At 44.0% G+C, this 21166-nt stretch overlaps 1 protein-coding gene across 4 annotated transcripts in view; it reads left to right on the plus strand.

The window, feature by feature from the left end:
* The first annotated feature begins 3166 nt into the window (after nucleotides 1–3166).
* Nucleotides 3167–21166, plus strand: part of SP3 (Sp3 transcription factor) — a 30204-nt gene continuing 12204 nt past the window's right edge. The window contains exons 1-5 of one of the 4 annotated variants that reach the window (XM_015868442.2): nucleotides 3167–3404; nucleotides 3750–3874; nucleotides 4062–4178; nucleotides 14902–14992; nucleotides 15098–16264. In XM_015868442.2, coding sequence (XP_015723928.1) covers nucleotides 3398–3404; nucleotides 3750–3874; nucleotides 4062–4178; nucleotides 14902–14992; nucleotides 15098–16264 — 1507 coding nt within the window. In that variant the 5' untranslated portion in view covers nucleotides 3167–3397. Of the gene's footprint in view, nucleotides 3405–3749; nucleotides 3875–4061; nucleotides 4179–14901; nucleotides 16265–21166 lie in introns of all 4 variants that reach the window. The other 3 variants (XM_015868441.2, XM_015868444.2, XM_015868443.2) reach the window with 3 other exon arrangements.

Here is a 21166-nt window from a genome sequence, read left to right on the forward strand (position 1 = left end):
AATCTAGTAAATGTAAGTGGTCTGATTCAAAACCTTGACATTATTTAGTTTTTATTTGGTGCCACATCAATGTTTTGTGTAAAAACCAGAACCATTTGGCTATCCAGATTTTACTGAAGTTTTTATGCTGGTGAATGCTTTACCTCAAATTCAAAGGACACCTCCCCCAAATTGTTTTTTGTGTCCCAGTAACTTTTTCAGGTCTGTGATTTACAGATACTCTGTTTGTTGTCCTTTTAATTTTAAGGTAACTTGTTGAATTACTTCCTTCAACCTCAGCTTAAATGCCAGCCTTTTCAAACAACTGCGTTCCAGTTTCTACAGCAGTACAGAATACATCGCACCCGCATGCGTTCCGGCCTATCTTGTCCAGCTGCATTCTAGACTTCTGTATGACAAAAAACCACTTTACAGAGGAACAGTGTAACACGGATGTGAACACTGCTCTGGACCACATACCAACAATCCTTTAGTAATACATTCCTTTAAAGACAGGGTCACCGGCAGAAATAATATATTGTAACTCAGAAGTCTCAAAGGAGTGTACGAACAGAAGGCATTTCCATGTGCTGCTGGCACTGCACCTGATGGAAGTTGAGTTACATGGTGCAGTTCCTTCAGAGCTGGTGCAACTCCAAGATTTAAAGCAACCAGATGCAGTTGCAGTGCTCAAACAAAGCAATGAGCTTAAGACTGGAGAGGTGTCAGTTGTAGCTTTCTTTCCACATTCTGGAGTACCATCAAGTTACTCTTGTCATGTATAGATCAGTGGTGCTTTCTTTTTATCTACATAGCTTAGCTTATGTACAACACATCCTTCCAGCTGGTGATTAATCTCAAGAAAGAGGAAACAATGGCTCCTCTAATTGGGCAAGGAACTCAGTCTCACTGGGGCTCTCAAGTCAGTGCTAATTCAGCAAGAAGACCATCACCTAACAGAGCCCCCATACAGCACAGATACAACACCTGTTACATTCAGGGTTTTCCTAGATTCATTTTATTCTAGTATGCTGATAAACAAAAAGCTACAACTGGTATCTTGTCTTGTTTCCTTTTATTCTTGAGTATTTTTATTTTTTTGCTGCTCATCTCCACTGCAAAGCTGCAAACTAAAGCTTTCTTATCAGGTTTTTATTTGACATTCCTAAATCTTTTTGCCTCTTTTTTTTTGTAATATAGCACACCTACTTATTTGGCAAATTCCTTGTAACTTAACTGTCTCTTTAAATACTCACATCTATTCTATTATTCTTTTTAATCTGAATTGTATATTAACATCACAGTGTCCCTGTAATTTAAGGAAATGGACTAGAAATGTTGGTCCTCACCTGGTGTGAAGCCTATTAACATCTGAGTTTTAATGTGCTAAAAAACTCTCAGTGTATAAAAGCAATCCCAACAGTTGTATTTCAGATTATTCTGTCCGAAAGCACTGCAGTCACACCACAAGCCTGCAAACTGATCCATACAGGTAAACTACTAGATCAGCAATGGGTTGGTTGCTGAAGTCACGAGAGCTCTCAAAATACATCAAATTGTAGAAGCAATTCTAGTCTAAGTCCTAGACCACACACTTTTTCTAAAGCGAAAGAACCTGATGCTATTTAGTAATACCCTGTTAATTAGTAAGGCCTGTTTTCTTAGTATCATTCCCACCTTCCCAGCATGCAAACAGGAATTGTTTATGGTACAGTTCAATCTATAAATAAACTGTTTCATAAGTTTTAAATTACCTGTAATAACTCTGGTTGCAGGATGACAGTGTATCATCCAATTCACTAAAAATGGCTAATGCTGTAAAAGAAATTTCAGATCTTATGCTAATGGGAAGATACTGCCGTCTTCCTCCATCGTGACTTCCTGATATTACGCTCACATTATCATAATGTGTTTATCACAGACCAGGAAAGTTTTGGGCTAAGGCTGGGCACTTACTGCAAAGTCATAGTGATGAGCTGATTCAGAAGCACTGTTTATTCTCTCTTAAGAGAATATGCTGACAATCCTGGCCATAGTTCTGGGTTTCCTTGTCACTGCCAGCAGACTTCCCTGGGTAGCCAATAGCTTCAGCTACCTACAAACACGGATAGATAAGAATATGCTCAACGTATCCCCCAGGGAATTCTCAATGATAACAGTTCTTCAGTCCAGTGCCTTTAAACCTCATTCACAGATCTCCAACATTCTCTATGAAAGGTAATTAAGAAAAAAACACGCACTGGGGGAGCCTAGAAGTTGAAGGCCGCTCGCTGCCATGGCCTACGTGCTGCTGCATCATGTTTCACATATGGGGCAACCGAGGCCACGCTGGAGTGGTGCACCCTCACCGGAGCCCCTCATGAGCTCTGCTGTGTGACAGCAGCAGGCCCTGCCCATCATCTCTGCACCATTATGTACGCACACAGTGCTTCACGCACATTTCCTGGCAGAGTTCAGTTTCCTTGTTTTCGTCGTGTCGCAAAACACGAGGGACATAGCGGGCAGATGGCAAGGGGAATATTAACATCCCTTATTGTGACTGAGAGAAACCCGTGTGCACGACCTGCTCGGCCCCTTCTGTGAGGCGAGGCGTTATGTTCCTGCCCGCAGGACGCTGCTGTAGGGCTCTGCCTGACGCTGGAGCCGCTCGGCCGGACACCAGGTGCGAGCAGCAGCCGCCAGCTCCTTACGCAACCGCCGCGGCCCCGAGCCCTCCCCGACAGCGGCCGCCAGGGGCCGGCACGGCAGCCCGTCAAGCGGCGGCCGCCCGGGCGACTGTGCTCCCCGGGGATCGCCGGCCGACATCTTAGCGCTGCCGGAGCGCGGGCTCCGCCGCCGGCACCACACCGAGGTGGCTGAGAACGAGCGCAGAACCGGGCCGGCCCCAACGGGCACCGCGGGGGACGCGGCCTCCGAGTGACCCCGCGGCCAGGGCCCCGCCGTCCCGTCCCGGTGTGCGCGGTGCCCGCGGTGCTGGGGCCGCCGCCGCTCATTGTTCCTCGCAGCAGCCCCGGCAAACAGGAAGCCGCCTCGGCGCGAGGCGCCCCCCCCGCCCCCGGCGTGTGACTGACAGGCCGGGCGGCCAGTGCGAGCGGCGCCGGCGCCGAGGCGCGGCCAATCAACGCGCGCGCGCGAGCGTAGGCGGGAGTTCCGGGCTGGCAGGCGGGCGGGCGGGCGGCGGTGTCGGCCGGGCCCCCTCTCCCGCTGCAAGCCCCACCTTTCGGCTTTCCCGCACCGTCAATCAAAATAGGAAAAAAAAGCCCGGAGTAGGCTCGGGCCGCCGCCGCCGCTTCAGCCCGTGAGCACAATAAGCATGTCCCCGGCGGCGGCCGCCTAGCCCGGCCCGCGGGGCCTGCGCGCCAGCCACAGCCGGCCCGCCCGCCGTCCGCCCCGCCGGCCGCCCGCTCGCACCCGCGCCATGACCGGTACGTACGCACCGACCGAGCCGCCCCGCGGGGCTCCCCGCTCCTGCTCCCCGCTCCTGCTCCGGCCCCGGCGCGTCCCCCCGCTCCGGCCCCCGAGCGTCCGCGCGGCAGCGAGGCGAGAGCGGCACTGAGAGCGGCAGCAGGAGGAGCAGGGGGAGGAGGGAGAAGAGGGGCAGGGGCAGCAGCACGGGGAGGAGGAGGAGGAGGAGGAGGAGGGCTCCGTGCGGGAGGGCGGGGGGAGCGCCGGGGTTAGAGGGGGGGGGGAGGAGGGAAGGGAGGAGGGGGGGAGGGGGTGATCGCTCCCGTCAGTGACGCCCCCCCCCCCCCCCCCCGCCGTGCCCGCAGCTCCCGAGCAGCCCGTGAAACAAGAGGAAATGGCTGCCTTGGACGTGGACAGCAGCGGCCACGGCGAGTACCTGCAACACGGCAACGGCAACGCCTCGGCCTCCGCCGCGGCGGCCGCCCCCCAGGTAAGCGCGGGCCCGGCCGGGCCGCCTTCCCCCCCCCACCCCCCCTCCCTCCCCCGGGTGACACGTTGCGAGCGGGCGCCGGTGCCGCCGCCGCCGCTTCCTGTGCGCGCGTCTGCTCGGAGCCCGGCCGCCGTCCCGCGCTAACCGCCACCCACTTTCTCTCCCTGAACCCGCCCACTGTGGGTAGGACGCGCAGCCGTCACCGCTCGCTCTGCTGGCGGCCACCTGCAGCAAGATCGGCCCGCCGTCGCCGGAGGAGGATGAGGCCGCCGCCGCCGCCGCCGCCTCTCACTCTGCCGGAGCGGTGAGTGCCCGCCCCGCCGCTCTCGCACGGCCTGCCGGGGGGAGAGACGGCACAGCCAGCCCGCCCGGGGGGAGGGACGGGACGCGCGGCACTGCCCGCCCGGGGGGAGGGACGATCGCAGGGCCGACCTGCCAGGAGAGGGGTCCCCGGGCTCCCCTGCCTCTCCAGGAGGAGCCGGGCTCCCGGGAGGAGGCGGGCGGCTGGCTTCCCCCCTCCCCCGCCGCCATTGACTTTCGAACCGGGGGCCGGGCGGGAAAGCTGCCGGACGCGGCGGTGCCCGGAGCCCGAGGCCGCCCCACCTCCACCTGGGCGCAGCCAGCGGCCGCGAGCCGGAGCCGGAGCCGCGCCGGGCGGCGGCACAAAATGAAGGCGGCCGGCGGGAAGGATGTCGTTAGCAGTAAAATGGCTGTTAGGAACCAGCGCGGCGGCGGAGAGCTGCTTCCTGTGTCGACGCTGTGTTTTCGAGACGCGGTTACCACGCGGTCCCTCCTATCGCCGACCGAATTTCCGTCCTTATCTTTCTGTGCCGTCTGCTCCGAAGGAGCCGCGATGACCTTGGGACCGTGCGCGATGAGATGGAGCTTGCACCTAGGGATGTGTCCGCGTGTGGGCTAGGTTAGCGTCTCGGTAACAAAAGCCTGATGGAAGCTCGTTCCTTCCTCAGTCGGTCGACCTGTTCTCTCTGTTGGCTTAGGCTCGTGAGGTTGGCAGAGGTGTGGGGTGTCTTAAGACAAACGGCATCTAAAGATGTCGGTATGTAAAAGGGAGAGTGCTTAAACGTCCGTAAAAACGTTGTGATGGAGCCTCGTTTGGCCTCTTGTCTGGGAGATGGCTTATATTACCTCTGCGGGGCTTTTTGCTTGTTTGTTTGCTTACAAGGAAAACCAGCAAAAACGCTCATTTTTTCCTTTCTTTTCTCCTCTTAAAGCAAATTTCCTGTTATTTTGCTTGTTTTAATTTGCTGTACGACAGCCTCTTGGGGGTTTGTGGTCTCAGTTTTCAGGGTAGTGCAAAAAAAAACCCCTGCAAAGCAGTCTGCTGATGGACCACGTGGCTTTGGCAGCTCTTTATTTATTTATTTATTTTAAACATGAAAACGGTAATGACGGAGTTCAGCTTGCTACAGGCTCAAGTGGTAACTGTTAAAATACTCTGTGTTTTCATCTCTGTGTTACAGCCTATTGTATGTGAAGGGACACTGAAGCACAGGGGAGATTATGAAGATATATTCAAATTCTTTCATCCTTTCAGGCACTCTTTCTCCTAAGCTTGTTCATGTGTTGAAGCAGTTGTCTTTTGCTGGCTTTGGGTTTTGTTTCATAATAGCAGATGCACAAGAGTGGACGTTGGTTTTGTCTCTTGCATAAACACACACATTAGAAAATGAATGATACTGAGGTGGTAGCTCTTTCTCCTATGTCTGTCTTAAAGGTTGTTCTCATTTTAAAGCTGGAATTGCGCATGGTGAGGATGGGTTTATTGTTTGGCATGGTACAATGGTCTGAAGGTACCAGAACAGGATATGACAAATAGTCCCCGATAGTTCAAAGTGGGTGATCAGGTTTTGAAGTGGTACTTTTGTATTCCTGTTTTGCTTACGTATAAGGGACTTTACAGGGCCAGGCAGAAACAACTGGTGAGAGCTCAAAACCTTAGTGAAAAATGATACCCATGCAGCCTTACTGCTTTCCGTACATGCAGATAGGCCTCTTAACAAACCTGCAGTGAGTTAGGTTATACCATTCTAGTGATTTCTCACTCCTACAACATAGGAGAAAGAACTCCTACAACATTTCTCATGAATGATTCAAAATATTTTAATGGGCTTTAAATGTAAGTTGAAGGAGGTGCCAACAGTAGCTGAACTGGACACTGGTGTTAATGAAGATGACCTTAATTAAGGGAGGGGAGTGAATGAGTGAATCCCTGAAACATCTTCCTGGTAAAAAACAGAATAACAGAAGGGATTTAGTGACATACAGCTATTTCTCATCTCCAGAATGTAACTTAAAGAGTGGTAGGACACAGAGGGAGGAGATAAACAGGCTTAAATGGAGGTAACCTCATAATTTGTAGGGAAAATGAAATGTGCAAGGCTGGGCACAGACACATTGTCCTCATGGGGTTTGTGGTGGTCATCCCTTCTCCAGTACTGTATTGGGATGAGTATGGTATGGCTGATGGTGCTTAACTTGGCAACTGGGTGGCAGTTCTTGCCCAGAATCTTCAGACCTGTGTTGTGGTCCTGACTCCTGAACGTCTAGTAGAATTCTCAAGCTATAAACTGGAGATGATAAATGAGTAGGCTTTGTTTCTAGAATTAATTGAAGAACTTATGTATAAGGATAGCCGTGCTGTGTTATAGGGTTATTTTGATAATGCTTTGCTGACATTCACTTGGTAGGAAACAGCGGGGCTGGAGCCAGTATGCTGGACTAGCCAGTTACTGCACATGGCCTTCCTGGCTGAAATGGTATGTTGCAGCTGTTCCCCCAGAGACCTGGAGGATGATTTAAAAGTAACAACAAAACTCCCTTAGGAGTGCAGGGAATATCATGTGTCTGGGATTTCGGAAAGAGCTGGAGCTCATTGGCCCCGCTTTGGGCCTGGGGGCTGGACCGTGTGACCTTTAGACGTTCCTTCCAAATGAAATGATTCTGTGATTCTCTGTTTGTACCTGAGCCCAGGCCTGCTGGACACCAAGGTCATGGCACTGGAAGGATTAGTGTGGAAGTAAAAAGGGTAACACAAGAGGCAACTGCTTGCTATGGAAAGAAAGTGAAGAAGATTGTTGAGAGAATTAAACCTCTTCTGTGAACTGGAGAGCCTTTCTGTATCTCAGAAGGCTTTCAGCTTTGCCTGGGGTTCTGGTTTGAGCTATGCTTACTTTTAGATAGCAAAAAATTAGCAGGCATTACTGTTGATCTTGTCATTGTTGATGGGCATCTCAGTTTTTCAGCTTTGGCTTTGCAAATGTGATTTGCTCTGTCTGCGGTCATTTGTCACCCGTGTTTTGTGTTCTGCCTGCTTAGTTTTGGTTTTAGTGTGGATGGCCGTAAGTTTGTGGCCTGCTGTGACCTGGGAATCTTCTCCTCAGTTGCGTACTGCTGTATCCAGGGTTTGTCAAATGCTTGCCATGGAAACTTCCCCTCGAATCCTGCTGCCTGCTGGTGCGTGGAAAAGTCGTGCTGGGATGGGGTGCCCTGCTGGCTGACCTAGAAATGGCAGCTCATGTATTTTAACCTCTATGGATGCCTTTCTCTCCGTTGGGACTTTGAAGCTTGAGAGGCTTTAGGTTGGGTCTTGTTTTTTTTTTCCCACTGTTTATTGCTGACTAATAAATCTACTTAAATATTCATCTTTAGGTTTCTTTTTCATTTTGCTGTAAATATTTTAGTTTTGTTCCATTTGCAACATTTACAGAGATTTTAAAATTAAGTGAAAAGGCGAAGCAGTGCAGAAAATGGCAGAGCCATGTAGAGAGGAAAGAACAAAAGAGGAAGCATCTAAAATTTCAGTCTATCAAAACTTCAGTGATCACTTGAATGGTTTTGGGGTGACCAAATGATTGTTTTAGAAGCTGCAAAGTTGGGATGGTAACAAGTTGTGTTGTGCTCTTCTACTGCAATACAAGGCAAAGGAGATGCTCTTGAACTCCCAAGGGTCCTTCTTATAGCCATACTGGGCATTTCTGGGATAGGTGAGGATAAGGGTGCAAGATTGATAGGAATATAGATTGGGAGAGCTGGAAGTGGCAGGCTGGCAGAGGAAGCTGTTGGCCCTGACAGCTTCCGAAGAATGGGAGCTGTCAGAGTTGACTGCCCCAGTTGTAGATGGTTGATAACAGCGCACTGTGGGCTGCACTGATTTATTATACATTTGTTTTTTAGAAAAAAAGGTAGAGAATGATTCATTAGTACTTACCAACAAGATGTAGAAAACATTTGGAGAGGTTAATAATTAGCAATATGAGGAAGATAAGTATCATTTCTGTGCTGTAGACAATGCATTTCTTTGTATGCTTTGCAAATAAAGGAGTGTTATAAGACTGTTTTGGCATATCTTCAGCTTTAGAATTGAGTATTAGTGTCTCACAGAAATGAATGCAAATCTGGAATAACAGTTTATTTTTGCCTTAGAACGTTACTTTAACCTTCTCAAAAGCAACTGGCTTAATCTCATTCTAGATGGACGTAGTGACTGTGCTGATATGATAGAGAAATATGTGGGTCTTTGCACTAGGCAGAAATATGGATGAATACTGTGCATTAGTTATCCATACTTCTCAGCTTTTATTGCATTTGATATTTTGAAGAAGCTCCAGTTTTTTTCAGTATCCATTTTCTCCTCTATGGACAGTAGAGCTTTCTGATGCTGGGTTTCTGTAGGTGAACAGATGCACTAGAATGTGTTTATCCTCTGTAGAAAAGCCTGTCTGGGATTGTCTTGCCTCTCTCTGTTTGAAGTTGGAAAGGACCTCGGAAGGTTGTCTGGTCCAACCTCCTTGCTGAAAGTAGTGTCAGTGACAGCGGATTGTTCAGGGCTGTATCCACTGGCCTTTGAATATCTCCACGGATGGAGATTCCGCAACCTCTCAGGGCAACCTTTGGTTGCTTTGGTCTTCATTACAGTGGGAAAAAAACAACAATTCTTCAGTTTCCCTTATATTTTGATTTCTACCTATTGCCTCTTGTCCTTTCACTGATCTTTACTAAGAACCTGGTTCTGTTTTATTTATATCCTCCCATCAGATATTTATGAACATAGCTAAGATAATCTTCCCCCCTGGTCCTCCCATTTCCCCCTTGCCCCCACTATCTCTGAAATATTAAACAGTGCCAGCTTTCTTATCTGGTTTTGTACATCAAATACTCCACCCTGAATCATCCTTGTGGCCCTTTGGTGGATTTGCACCAATATGACCATCCATTTGTTCCAGTGGGGAGTCAAGAACTGGGCACAGCTCTCCAGATACGGTTTTACCAGTGTTGACAGATTGCCTTCCACAACTTGCTGGCCCTGTGCTGGGGATGAAGTGCAGGGTGCTGGTGACTGCTTTTGCTGCAGAGAAATGTTGCTGCCTTATGATGAATGCATCCAGCAGCGTCTCCATGTCTTTTTCTGCAAAGCTGCTTTCCAGCCAGTTGGCCCACAGCCTGTACTGGTGCATGGAGTTATTCCTTCCCAGGTGCAGGATTTCACATTTCCTTTTGTCTTCTGTTAAAATTCCTGAGGTTTCTGCCAGCCCTATTTTCTCTCCCGTTGAGGTCCCACTGAATCATCTCATTTATCACCCACCCTAGCCATTTTGTAACTGCAAACTTGCTGAAGATGCACCCTCTTTCATCATATAGGTAATTTGGTGACTTATAGGTAATTTTGGTACTGGCTCCAGTTGTGACCCCACTGGGATTCAGTGACCAGACTCCAAGCTTGCGTTTTTGCTGCTGGTAGCAGCACTTTGAACCCAGCAGTGCAAGCTTTCAGTTCACTATATGTTTGTTTAGCCTGTACTTCATCAGGCTATGAGGATATAATGGGGTGAGGGTCTCTGTTGAAAGCATCACTGAAGCAGCTGTAAGCAATACCCACACCAGATCTTATCTGCCGAGCCAGTCATCTTATCATGGAGGGCTGTCAGGTTTGTACTTACCCTTTGGTAAGTCCCAGCTCACTTGTTCGGATCACCTTCTTGTTCCTGTGTTTGGAAATGGTTTTCAAGGTTTTTTGTTCCATTGCCTTCCTCGTAGTTAAGCTGAGGCTGGTTGACCCCAGCTCCTCTTTCTTCATCACCTTGCTGATTTGGCAGAGCTCCAAAGCATGAGGAAAATTTCATGCAAGCTTCTACTTGGAGTTCTATTTGGCATGCAGTTACATGGGTGTTAATACATATGTAGATATTAATAATTGATAAATGAATTTACATGCAATCTGCTCAGAACTGGAGCCTTGTTGGCACGTCTCATTCATTTATACTGAAACATTCTTGTTTCTGCTAATGTCAGGGATTGTCTTAATTTAAGCAGCTTCTGGACTAAAGGTGATAAAAGAAAACTGCTAAAAGTTTTGAGCCCAGTTGTTCACCTTAAGCAACAGAACGTGAACCTTCTTTAAGTGAGATGCAATTTTAAACATGTGTCACCAGATAGGGATTGTTTTTTTCCTAAATAACATTTTAATCAGCCCCTGGTAATATTTTATTGCAGCGTTCTTTGATTCTCTGTGAAGTTTTGATTTGGAAAATGTATTTCTCTGAATTGAGTGCTTACGAAACATACAACAGAATTAATTTGCTTTAACTAGCAGCTTTGTGTCATTTGAACCACAGTAACTGATGTTGAGCATGTTTTTAACCTAAGGCAATTACAAGATAGAACGTATTAGCTCATAGTTTAATGACAGTTGAAGCAAGTGTATTTTATCTTATTTGTAATAACCCAAGAATGCACAGATAGTTTACTATAGCTTGGTAAACACATGGTATTAAACTCACGTGTTAGAGCCCTTAGTCTTTCACAAAACTATAATTTGGATGAGGCACTGGCCAATCTTGTTCATAAGGCACATGGTTTTTAAATGTTCAGGAGCTCCTGACTCATCTGTCTACATCTGCTTGCTTGTTTTGCCCTTACTTTATTTTAGGACTGAATAGGTGACTTACTGAAAGCTGCAGCAAAGGGCAGCATGCCACAGACCAGTACAGATAAACCTGGGGAGCTCTTTAGCTGCAGGACGCAGCTGGTCAGTAATGTACATCTGGTTGGGCACATTTGGCCAACGTATCCAACACTGCCTACAACACATCCCTGTGAGGACTGGTGTGACTTTACCTTGGTGAGGGATGTTTTGTATTTTTATAGTTTTCACAGGTTTATATCTTTCCCTCAATTTCCATCAGTGTGCTTTAAGGCTCTTTTTAAAGGTATTCTATCCTCTGTATTTATTTTTCTCCCCTCCTTGAACATTTGACTTAATGCTGCATTAATTTTCTCTTAAATTGAAAAAAGAAAGAAAGAAAGACAGTTCTTCAGGCACGACAATTCTGGCTCAGAAAGATCTCTTTGTTCTTCTGCCTAGAGATGATACAAGGCTTGTTAAGGAGGCAAAGACAGGCTGAATAGCAGTTGTGCTTTCTGTTCTTTGGTGCTACTTGACCTTTCTTCAGGTGGACGTATCACTTCATTTTAATTCTTCCTGTGCCTGGCTCCAGCTTTTCTTTTTGCTCTTTTGCTGTTTCTTGTTTCCTGATGCTGCTTTCAGTGAGCTCCCGGTTGCTCCAGGTGTTCTCCCACTTGTTTGAGCAGTGCTGGTACTGAGCTTTCCACAGGTCCCTGTCCTTGCTTCTTGACACACGGAGCATGGGTTGCCACCACTCAGCTTTCTCTTAAAGGAACAGCTGCAGTAACTGCTGCCTGAGTATCAGCTGATAAGAAAAAGAGCTGTCGCTTTATCTGTACTCTTAAAGTATTTTTCACGGGTGGTTGTGAGACAGCAAGGAAACAAGTTTCTTTTAGGAGTGCTGTAAAGATGAGTGAGTGGGCTGCAAACATTGCTGCTTATACTTCAGTGGTAGAACTTTGAGTTACTACAACAATTTTTAATTGCTTGAGGGTGCAATGAAAGATGACCCCACGGATGAACCCAAGACATGTCCTACTAGCTCAGGAATCATTGAGAAAAGGTATAACAACATCACTTGTTGCTACATGATGATGACCAGTTGAGGTTAAAGATGATCCTCAAATACTCCATCATGCAGCTGTAATAGTAGCAATTTTGATAGCTGGCAGATAGCTTCTTGAAAACCTCACCCTCTTTTTTGCCCCTCCCTCGTGATTCTTCTGGTAGGCTCAGATACTGACAGCTCTAAGGACAGCGTGTGAATAACTGTATTATGCTACGCATAACGTATGAAATGCCAGTAGCTTCATATCCAGGTGTGTGACCATTTTTGACTTCTACATTTGGGAAAGATTTTGCAGTATCTCAAAAAGGTGACAAAAGATGAGTACCCAACAAGAAAAGGGCAGAGACCACTGAATGGGGGCATGGAAATCAGCATTTGTTTGGGGAGGAGGGGAAGAATGAAGTAGGTTGTTTCTGTACTGTGAAGGATACAGGTTGCCTTTGAATATGTACAAACATGCTGTTGCTTAGTAAGTCAGTCCACCTAAACATTCAACCTCTGGTTGTACCTAGTCATAAATCAGCAAGGAGTTACATAGGTTACTCTGAAAGTAATGCCTCCAATTTATTTCCATGGAAACTACAACAGATACAAAGAACGCAGTAACACTGTCTGGTAGAGCATATTCTCAGCTACAAAACACTGTTCTTTAATATATAGTAGTCTCCATCAGCAATGCATTTTCACCAGCCAAGGACAAGAGCCTGCATGTTGTGCTCATCAACATCTGCACCAGCAGAGCGGACCTGCTGTTTCCACTGATCAAGTGCACGCCACTGTTTGGTCTCCACTACCATGATGAATGTCAATGGAATTTGCAATTTTTTCCTCACAGAAGAATCCAGTGACACACGTTCATTTCATACACACTTCCACATCAGACGCCATTTTATCAGACTGTCCCTCTGCTGCCATCTGTCACACAGCAACAGCTTGTAATGGGATATTGGTGGGAAGGTTCAACCTCGACTGCCACACCACTCACATCCAGTTCTGATGTTGTGGACCAACATAATAACAAAATTACTTTTATGGCAGCCCTTGTACATTCCCATTACTGCTTATTTTTCATTTATTCTGGCAGGTAATATCAGCATGTTATGTTCCACATTTATTTTATAACAACACATCTTAAATATATAACCATATTTTTGCCTTCCATGTTTTCTGAATGCTGTTTACCTATGACTTTTATGGGTTTTTTGGTGCTTTATAAAAATCGTCATAATAAATGTGAATAAATGTATAAACATGCTAGTGGGTTGACTAGTTAAGAACTTTGTTAGCAGTATTTCAGCAACCAGTACCGGGTATCTGGGAAGAATATTAAACACAAGATAGTAAAGCTAACGTGGTAGTAGGAGAAATGGTTTTGTTTTGGTGATGCTGTGTCTGTTTACTAAGTAATTGAAAGACTATATGTATCTTTCAGGGCAAAACAAAGGCTTGTGTTCTTTTCTTTGTGGAAAAGTTTTGTTTGTATGGCCCTTGTGGAATTTAGAACCAAGATGGTGGATTTCTTTATTGGAAAAGAAGTTTGCCAAGTACAGTCAAACTATTTTTTGATAAATGCTTCAGCCTAAAAAGTATAGTTAGTGAATATGTAAACATTTTGGCATTGCAGCTCAGAACAGGATAAGAAAGTGAAACTAGTGAAGCCCCTACATGCCTTGTGAAGTAAATTCAATCTGATGCATGCCACAGAATTCATTCTGGCTGGCTAAATTAAATCTCAGGGCCTTATTAGAGAAGGATAAGCTGTACGCTAAATTTTCTGCACACCCAGGTTTTATTCTAAAGGAAGTTGGCATGCATCTGTAGAAGGAAGCTGCGATATGCTCTGGTAACTTGCTGAACAGCAGTGATCATGGGATCGACACAGGAGCACAAGAAAGAGCTTTTCTTTCTATGTACTGTGGGCTATGCCTAGGAGACTAAACTTGTTTTGCAGTTAAAGTGTAATGAGACAAGTTACTTTTTGCTAAATGTTAAATTATTCCGTTGGTTTACTGTAGTGCAGTAGTACAGAATGAGGAGAAACTTAAACACATGTTTTTTAAATTTGTGGTTGTTTACAATACAAAGTTGATTGACTACGCAAATCTGTGCTAAGCGTTGCAGGAAGTTCAGTCGAAATACTTTATTATGAAAATGACTGCTTTGTTAAGTTGGCAGTTTATCTTTCTTTTACTGAATAAGAAGCAAAAACATACTACATTGATCTGTAGGTTCTTTAAACTTCCACTGTCTGGGGGTCTGTTCTGAAACGTTGAACTGTTCTATTGTTCTGACTTAACAAAGATAGAGTTTTCTGTTTTTTCAAACAGATATATATGCCTAATCGAACTGTGATCTTGGTGTAAAGGTCCTTAATTTTAGAGGCCTTTTTGCACAGTGAAACAGTAATTCATATAAGCTTATAAATACTGAGATTTTGTGTTATTTGTAACAAGCTTTCCAACCGCATGACTTAAGTTACCTCCTAACACTCTGTGTTGCTGAGAGTCGCAGTGTGCACGAATACACTATATGTAACTCAGAGTCAAAAGGCAATGGAGCTCTAGGTAATAGAGGCAATGCCGGCTTCACAAAAATTCCTCCTCTGCTGTGCTGTGGGTGTCAGGCTAGGTAAGAAGAGTAACTGACTTCAAGGGCAATGTGGTGTTGGCTACTTCAGCAGCCCCTGCCAGCTCCATTCTTCCCACAACCAGGGGTTTGGATTACCCAGCAGCCCCCATACAGAGTAATCCTGCTACTGGTCACCTGGTGTAGTCACGGTGCAGGTGCTGCGTTTCATCTGCTTGCGAGCTACGTGCAGCTCTGAAACCACAGGTTGGTTACCCCAACTTAGGCATTAGCTCACTTACAAAATCTGTATTTTGTAGTTCTAATCCTGTTGCTGTTGTTTACATGGGTTGCACTGCATGTTTTTTGGTAGTATATTTGTCTCTAGTATTAAATTGCATGATTGTTCTAGCATGTAATCTGTATGTCTCTCATTTTAATATTTCTCTTTTCTTTTTTCTTTTTATTCAGACAGGGGATTTGACTTCTGTGCAATTAGCAGGAACTCCAAGTAGATGGGAGGTCTTGTCTGCAGCTCCTACCACTATAAAGGATGAAGCTGGTAATATAGTACAGATTCCAGGTGCTGCCACAGTAACTTCAAGTGGGCAGTATGTCCTTCCTATTCAGAGTTTGCAAAATCAACAAATCTTTTCTGTTGCACCAGGATCAGATTCGTCGAATGGTACAGTGTCTAACGTTCAATACCAAGTAATACCCCAGATCCAGACAGCGGATGGTCAGCAAGTTCAACTGGGCTTTGCAGCCTCTTCTGATAATAGCAGTATAAATCAAGAAACCGGTCAAATTCAGATCATTCCTGGCTCTAATCAAACCATCATTGCCTCTGGATCGCCTTCAAGTAATATTCAGAATATCTTATCGCAGTCTGGTCAAGTCCAGGTTCAGGGAGTTGCAATTGGTGGTTCGTCTTTTCCTGGCCAAGCGCAAGTAGTTGCTAACGTCCCTCTTGGACTGCCAGGAAATATTACTTTTGTACCCATCAATAGCGTTGATCTAGATTCTCTGGGACTTGGCAGTGGTTCTCAAACCATGACTGCAGGCATTAATGCAGATGGGCACTTGATAAATACTGGACAGGCCATGGATAGTTCAGATACTTCTGAAAGGACTGGTGAGCAAGTTTCTCCAGAAATTACAGAAACTGCCACTGATAATGACTTATTTGTGCCAACATCATCTTCATCGCAATTGCCCGTTACCATAGACAGTTCAAGTATATTGGAACAAAATGCAAACAACCTGACCACAACTAGTGGTCAAGTTCACAGTTCTGATCTTCAGGGAAATTATATTCAGACATCAGTCTCTGATGATACGCAGGCTCAGAATATTCAGGTCTCCACAGCGCAGCCAATTGTACAACACATACAGCTTCAAGAGTCTCAGCAGCCAACCAGTCAAGCCCAGATTGTACAAGGTATCACGCAACAGACAATCCACGGTGTGCAAGCAAGTCAGAGTATATCTCCGCAAACTCTTCAGAATCTTCAACTGCAGCTGAATCCCGGGACTTTTTTAATTCAGGCACAAACAGTGACCCCTTCTGGGCAGATAACCTGGCAGACATTTCAAGTGCAAGGAGTTCAGAATTTGCAGAACCTGCAAATTCAGAATGCACCTGGTCAACAAATAACTCTAACCCCTGTGCAGACTCTCACTCTTGGTCAAGTTGCAGCAGGTGGGGCACTGACATCAACTCCAGTTAGTCTAAGCACTGCTCAGTTGCCAAATCTACAGACAGTTACAGTAAACTCTATAGATTCTGCTGGTATTCAGCTTCATCAAGGAGAAAATGCTGGCAGTCCTGCAGGTATTTATTTTTCTCTTTTTGCAGAAAATTGTTTTTTATTATTGTATGCAGTTGGTTTGAACGATGATAATTGTAATGTCGTCATTTTGCTTCAGAAGCCTAGGAAATATGGTGGGTTGAAGTAATGATAGATTTTATTTGAAAATACTGTTCCTTAAGAAGCAACTGTAATGGTGATGCCACTCCACTTCTTTTAGCAGAACCTCCTGAACTGAGCTGTTCTTATTAGTTAACTGCACTTCCATACTTTTAAGTCTCACAATGCAGAAAACCTGGGTGCTAAATTTAAGTGCTGGAAACCTAACTATCAACCACACTTCCAGGACAGCAGTGTCATTAACGTACCCCTACCGAAAAGGTGAAGTTTCCATGGAAGATACAAATATTTATTTGCCATTCTTTTTCCTGAAAGTTTGTGGTCCCTCTGAGGGGTTGTTAACAATCTAAAGTTTTGGTAAATTCATTTCCTGCTGATTTACTGTATGTGTAACCAGGATGTACAAAACTCATGTAAGGAGAAGTGAAACAAGCATGTGAATATCAAAATGGAGGACTTCAGAACGTATATGAATTTCCAGTACTACTTATTTGCATTGTGTTTCAGAACGTACAGCTGTTAATGATGAGCCTCACAGCATGTTTTTTTCAATTTAAGCAGTTAAGAAATATGGTTTTCATAAAATAGGAGCTTGGTAATGCAATGAAAGAATAAACATGCATGTTTATTTCTCGTTGATGTGATATTTTGTACTTCAGAGCATAGCTACCCAAAAGAAAGGAGATAGTAGAGGCTCAAGACTTGTTTTATCAGAAGCCATTTAATCTCTTCATTGTGGAGTTGTGCTGAGGCTAGTTATGAGGGACAGAGTGGGTAGCAGAAGTAATTTTAGAGGGAAATACTGCACAAAGTAGCCTGGGAATCACTATTTGATTATAATTATGTGATCTGAAGCTCTGGCGCATTAAGGTTTTAAAGCATGTGTGTTACCATGAAGTATAAATGTTTTGTTCTGTATGCCTATTTAAGCATGTGAGCAGAATGTATTACTAAGTAGAAATGTCTAGAGAAGCAGATGAATTAAGACATAGTGATTATAGTACTTATGTAGTTCATGCTGTTCTGTATCAGAAGCTTGCTTTTCCCTTTGCAATGTAAAATAATAATTGGGATGTTTTTCTTGTACTTTTTTTGTGGAAATGACCTCTGTATTATGGACTTAGCAAGGAGAAGTTACCCAGACTTAGATGAGCCTGCTCTTCATTGGCTTCTAGACAACAGCACCAAACAGAGGAATGAGCTTCCAATAGCATTTACTTTGCTGGCTGATCTTGGTTCGTGAGTTTTCTATTTGCAGCCACCACAGAAATTCTTGGTTTGTCTCTGTCATACCTTGTTACTACCTACAAGGGCATTAGGTAGAGATCCACGAGGTAACAAAAAGCACATCTTGTGCATGACAGCACTGATGGACGTCTTTCTGTCTCTTGGAAAGAGGGTGTTATGGCTAATAGGAAATTCAAGGAGGATAAGAACTTCACTTCTGAGGTTTATATTTGGTATGGGATCATACGTATAAGGTTAACATCATAATTTTGAAAGTAAAGATAAAAAGGAACATAGTGGAGAGGAAATGCAACAAAAGAAGTGAAAAAGTTGAGCTGCTGTGTACATTAGTTAGTCTACTGACATTCCTTGAGAATGTTTTAATGCTGGTTCCTTATCAAATGCAAAAGAATTCCATCAAGCGTTCCTGAACTGTATTGTGTTATAAAGAATTCCATGTGTGAGTAAATGGAGTATATGAAACGTGATTAAACATGCAGAAGCAACAGAGGAATAGCAGAAACTAAATATAACTGGTTATATTTAAGATAGGGCAGAAATTTTTAGTGACAGTATTCCTAGACAAGTAGGAAAAATACACAGACTGGAAGATATTAGAACTTCCATCCCATAAACTTTGGGAGAATTTAATTGGTCCCTGCTTTGTATTACTGAAAACTCACATTTCTGAAGGAGCAGTGGCTGACCTTCAGCATCTTTTCCATATGAATGTGGTATTTTGTCTGTTTCAAGGTTCTGTTCAGTGATAGTCATCTCCTTTTTTTTTTTTTTACAACATGATCTGTCTCCCTTCTTCAGATTGAAGCATAAATACCCAAATAGGAGGAAATAGTGAATCTTTGCTTTGGTTTTCCTCTGTGGAAAATACACTGCCCTTCTCTCCTGCAGATGATAACTAATTTTAAATTTAAATCAAAAGAGAAGGGTGTGTGGAAGGGATGGCAGAATGACAGAAGTTAAAGGGTGAGACTTTGATCCCTCTTTTTCTGTAAACTACCGGCAACTTCTGAAGTAAGGTAGGAAGGATTTCCCTATATGTTCTCGCTTCATCTCAGTGAAATGTGTGTAAAAATACCAATGAAAATAATAATTCCGTAACAAATGCAGTTAGGCTGTAGCTTCTATTTTCATTAACAGAAATGTTCTACTTGAAGCTAAAATAAAACAAGTATATTCCTAATCTTTGGTCAGAGGTAATTATTTGCAAGTGAAATAACACAGATTGCTCTGTTAACTGTGGAAACTGAAGGTTTGGTTTTAGATGCTGCTAGCTACAGTTTTGTGTAAGGGGTGTTCTTCCAAGCCTTGCTTTGCAGGTCATCAGTAGAGGATATCCTCCCTGTTCCCATGAGCCTACGTTTTGCTTACATGATGGAAAGTCACCACAGCCCTAATACAAAGCTAATAGGTTTCTCCTGTAAGTGTGTAGTTTTCTTTGAAAAATGTCCAGTATTTATGCTTCTACCAAAATGTCTGTTTTACCAGGTGTGTATACAGGGAGACTTTCACTGCAATGAGTTTGTCGTGAAAAAGCCTTGCATGAGCTTGTTTTAACTTAAGCCGTTTCTAGGGCTCGTATTTCATCTCTTTTGTAAGGTGGAGAAGGGAAGGGTATTGGTTAGTTATAACTGGGACTTTCTTCAGCTTTGCTTTTCAGAACAACTACCTGTTATCAAACAGCGTCTGTGTTCAACTCCAGCAAGGAGATACAGTCACTAAAGGTCTTGGCTTTGGTCTTCCAGTGTTGAGAGGAATTGAAGCCTGAAAAATGTATTTGGTAGCCTGCTCCTTTTATTGGCGCTTTGTAATAAAATACTGCATTGTCTGTAACTAAAAGAGACATTAGGAGCGCGGTTCATGTTACACTTTAGCAGCTCGCCTGTTCAAGGAAGGTATTTGTTTTTCTCACTATATTAATAGATTTAGTCCTCAAACATTTTATTTCAGAAAAATGCAGGGTGCTGAGATGCACTCTCTTGGTTTTCATGTTTCTGATCCTTGAAGTTCTGGCTCTTTGAAATAATTTGGTCGAGAACAAGGAGAATTAGCCATGTTAATCAAAATCTGATTGTAATTGTGTCTAAGTTCTTAATGTACTGAATCATGATTTTTTTAAATTTTTTTTTTAAATTGGATATTTTCTGAAAAAAAATAAATGATACCAGGTCTGATCCAGGTTGGTTCACTTTTTTTTTTTTAAGAAGCTGGATTGGATTTATTTTTTTTTCTTTTAAATGTGCCTTTCAATTGTTCCAGTAGCATCTGAAGGAAGGAGCAAGTGACCTGAAAAGAAGTAGCATTGGCCTGAAAGGGAACTTTGTTGCTTGTCTACCCAGCTGGAAGATAAACTTATTTGAAAATAAAAAACTGCGGTTTTCCAGGTTGGTCTGTGGTTGAAATAAATTCAGAGGAGCCCCTTTCAAGAGTTGTCTTCAAATGTCCCAACAAAACAGGTCTTAATTTCTATGTCCTGGCTCTTATATTGCTGGATTATATGCAGCTGTTTAAGGACTCATCTGCCTGCTGCCAGTGAAGCTTGTAGCCATGCCTGTTGGCCAGTGTACACCAGCTGATAGAGAATGGGAGTAGATGGCTATTTGTGGTGGGGACTTCATTCTAGTCCTGTCAAAACTGAAGTCATGATAAAATTATTCAGCTAATATAAATCTGGCAAAAAAAAAAATTAAAAAATAAAAAATTGGCAGTTTTCTAGGTAAATAGTTGCCTCTATGAATAGTTACTAAGGTGACAGGTGATCACTCTCTCACCTGCTGTTGTCTTATGAGGCTGAGGTCTAACATCTGTTTAGGTTAAACACTAAACCCTCAAACATAGTTTAAAAGCAGAATATCTACAATTTTATTTGCTGGTATTATTGTTTCATTGTTTTAATGCTTCTGGTGAAATAGTGAAGAATGCTGCCTGAAGCATAGCTTTGTATGGGCCTCGGGAACTTCCGGCTGTTTTTCAGTCTTTTGGTTCGTGACTTTATTGATTTTACTTTCAGTTTTGCATTTCTTATTTCTAAAGCCAAGCTTTTGTGGGAAGGGCATGGTGTTAGCATGAAACGAAATCTGATTATTAAGGAAGTCTTACAAAGTTCCATCATGTAAACTGAAGCAATGAAGTTAAGTAAATATTTTCATCTAACAAATCTGTTCTGAGCTATCCTATTTATATTTGAGGGTGTTCGTAAAACAAAATATTATCCAGCTTCATATATTCATTTCTTGCTCATTTTTCAAATATCCCTTTGACAAGTTAATGATGAAGCAGGAGAAAAGCTCCCTTCAAGCTGTGGAGGATGTACGGGAAGTAACTGTGAAGTCAGAGCATGGATTTTATTTCTACTACTGCTTTAGCTTAAAAGAAGGATGGGAACCCATTTTCTGTTGTTGTGCAGCCTCATAACTTTAGGTCCATCACTTCAGGTTCTGTACAGTTTTCCCATCTTTTCACAGGATTCACATACTTTTGTTCTCATCTCTCAAGGAAACTTGTTAGTGCATCTGGCTCATAAAAAGGTGTATGAAGTTTATAGCAAGGGCACGGTCAGT

The sequence above is a fragment of the Coturnix japonica genome, chromosome 7 (genome assembly GCF_001577835.2).
Source record: "Coturnix japonica isolate 7356 chromosome 7, Coturnix japonica 2.1, whole genome shotgun sequence".
Lineage (NCBI taxonomy): Eukaryota > Metazoa > Chordata > Aves > Galliformes > Phasianidae > Coturnix > Coturnix japonica.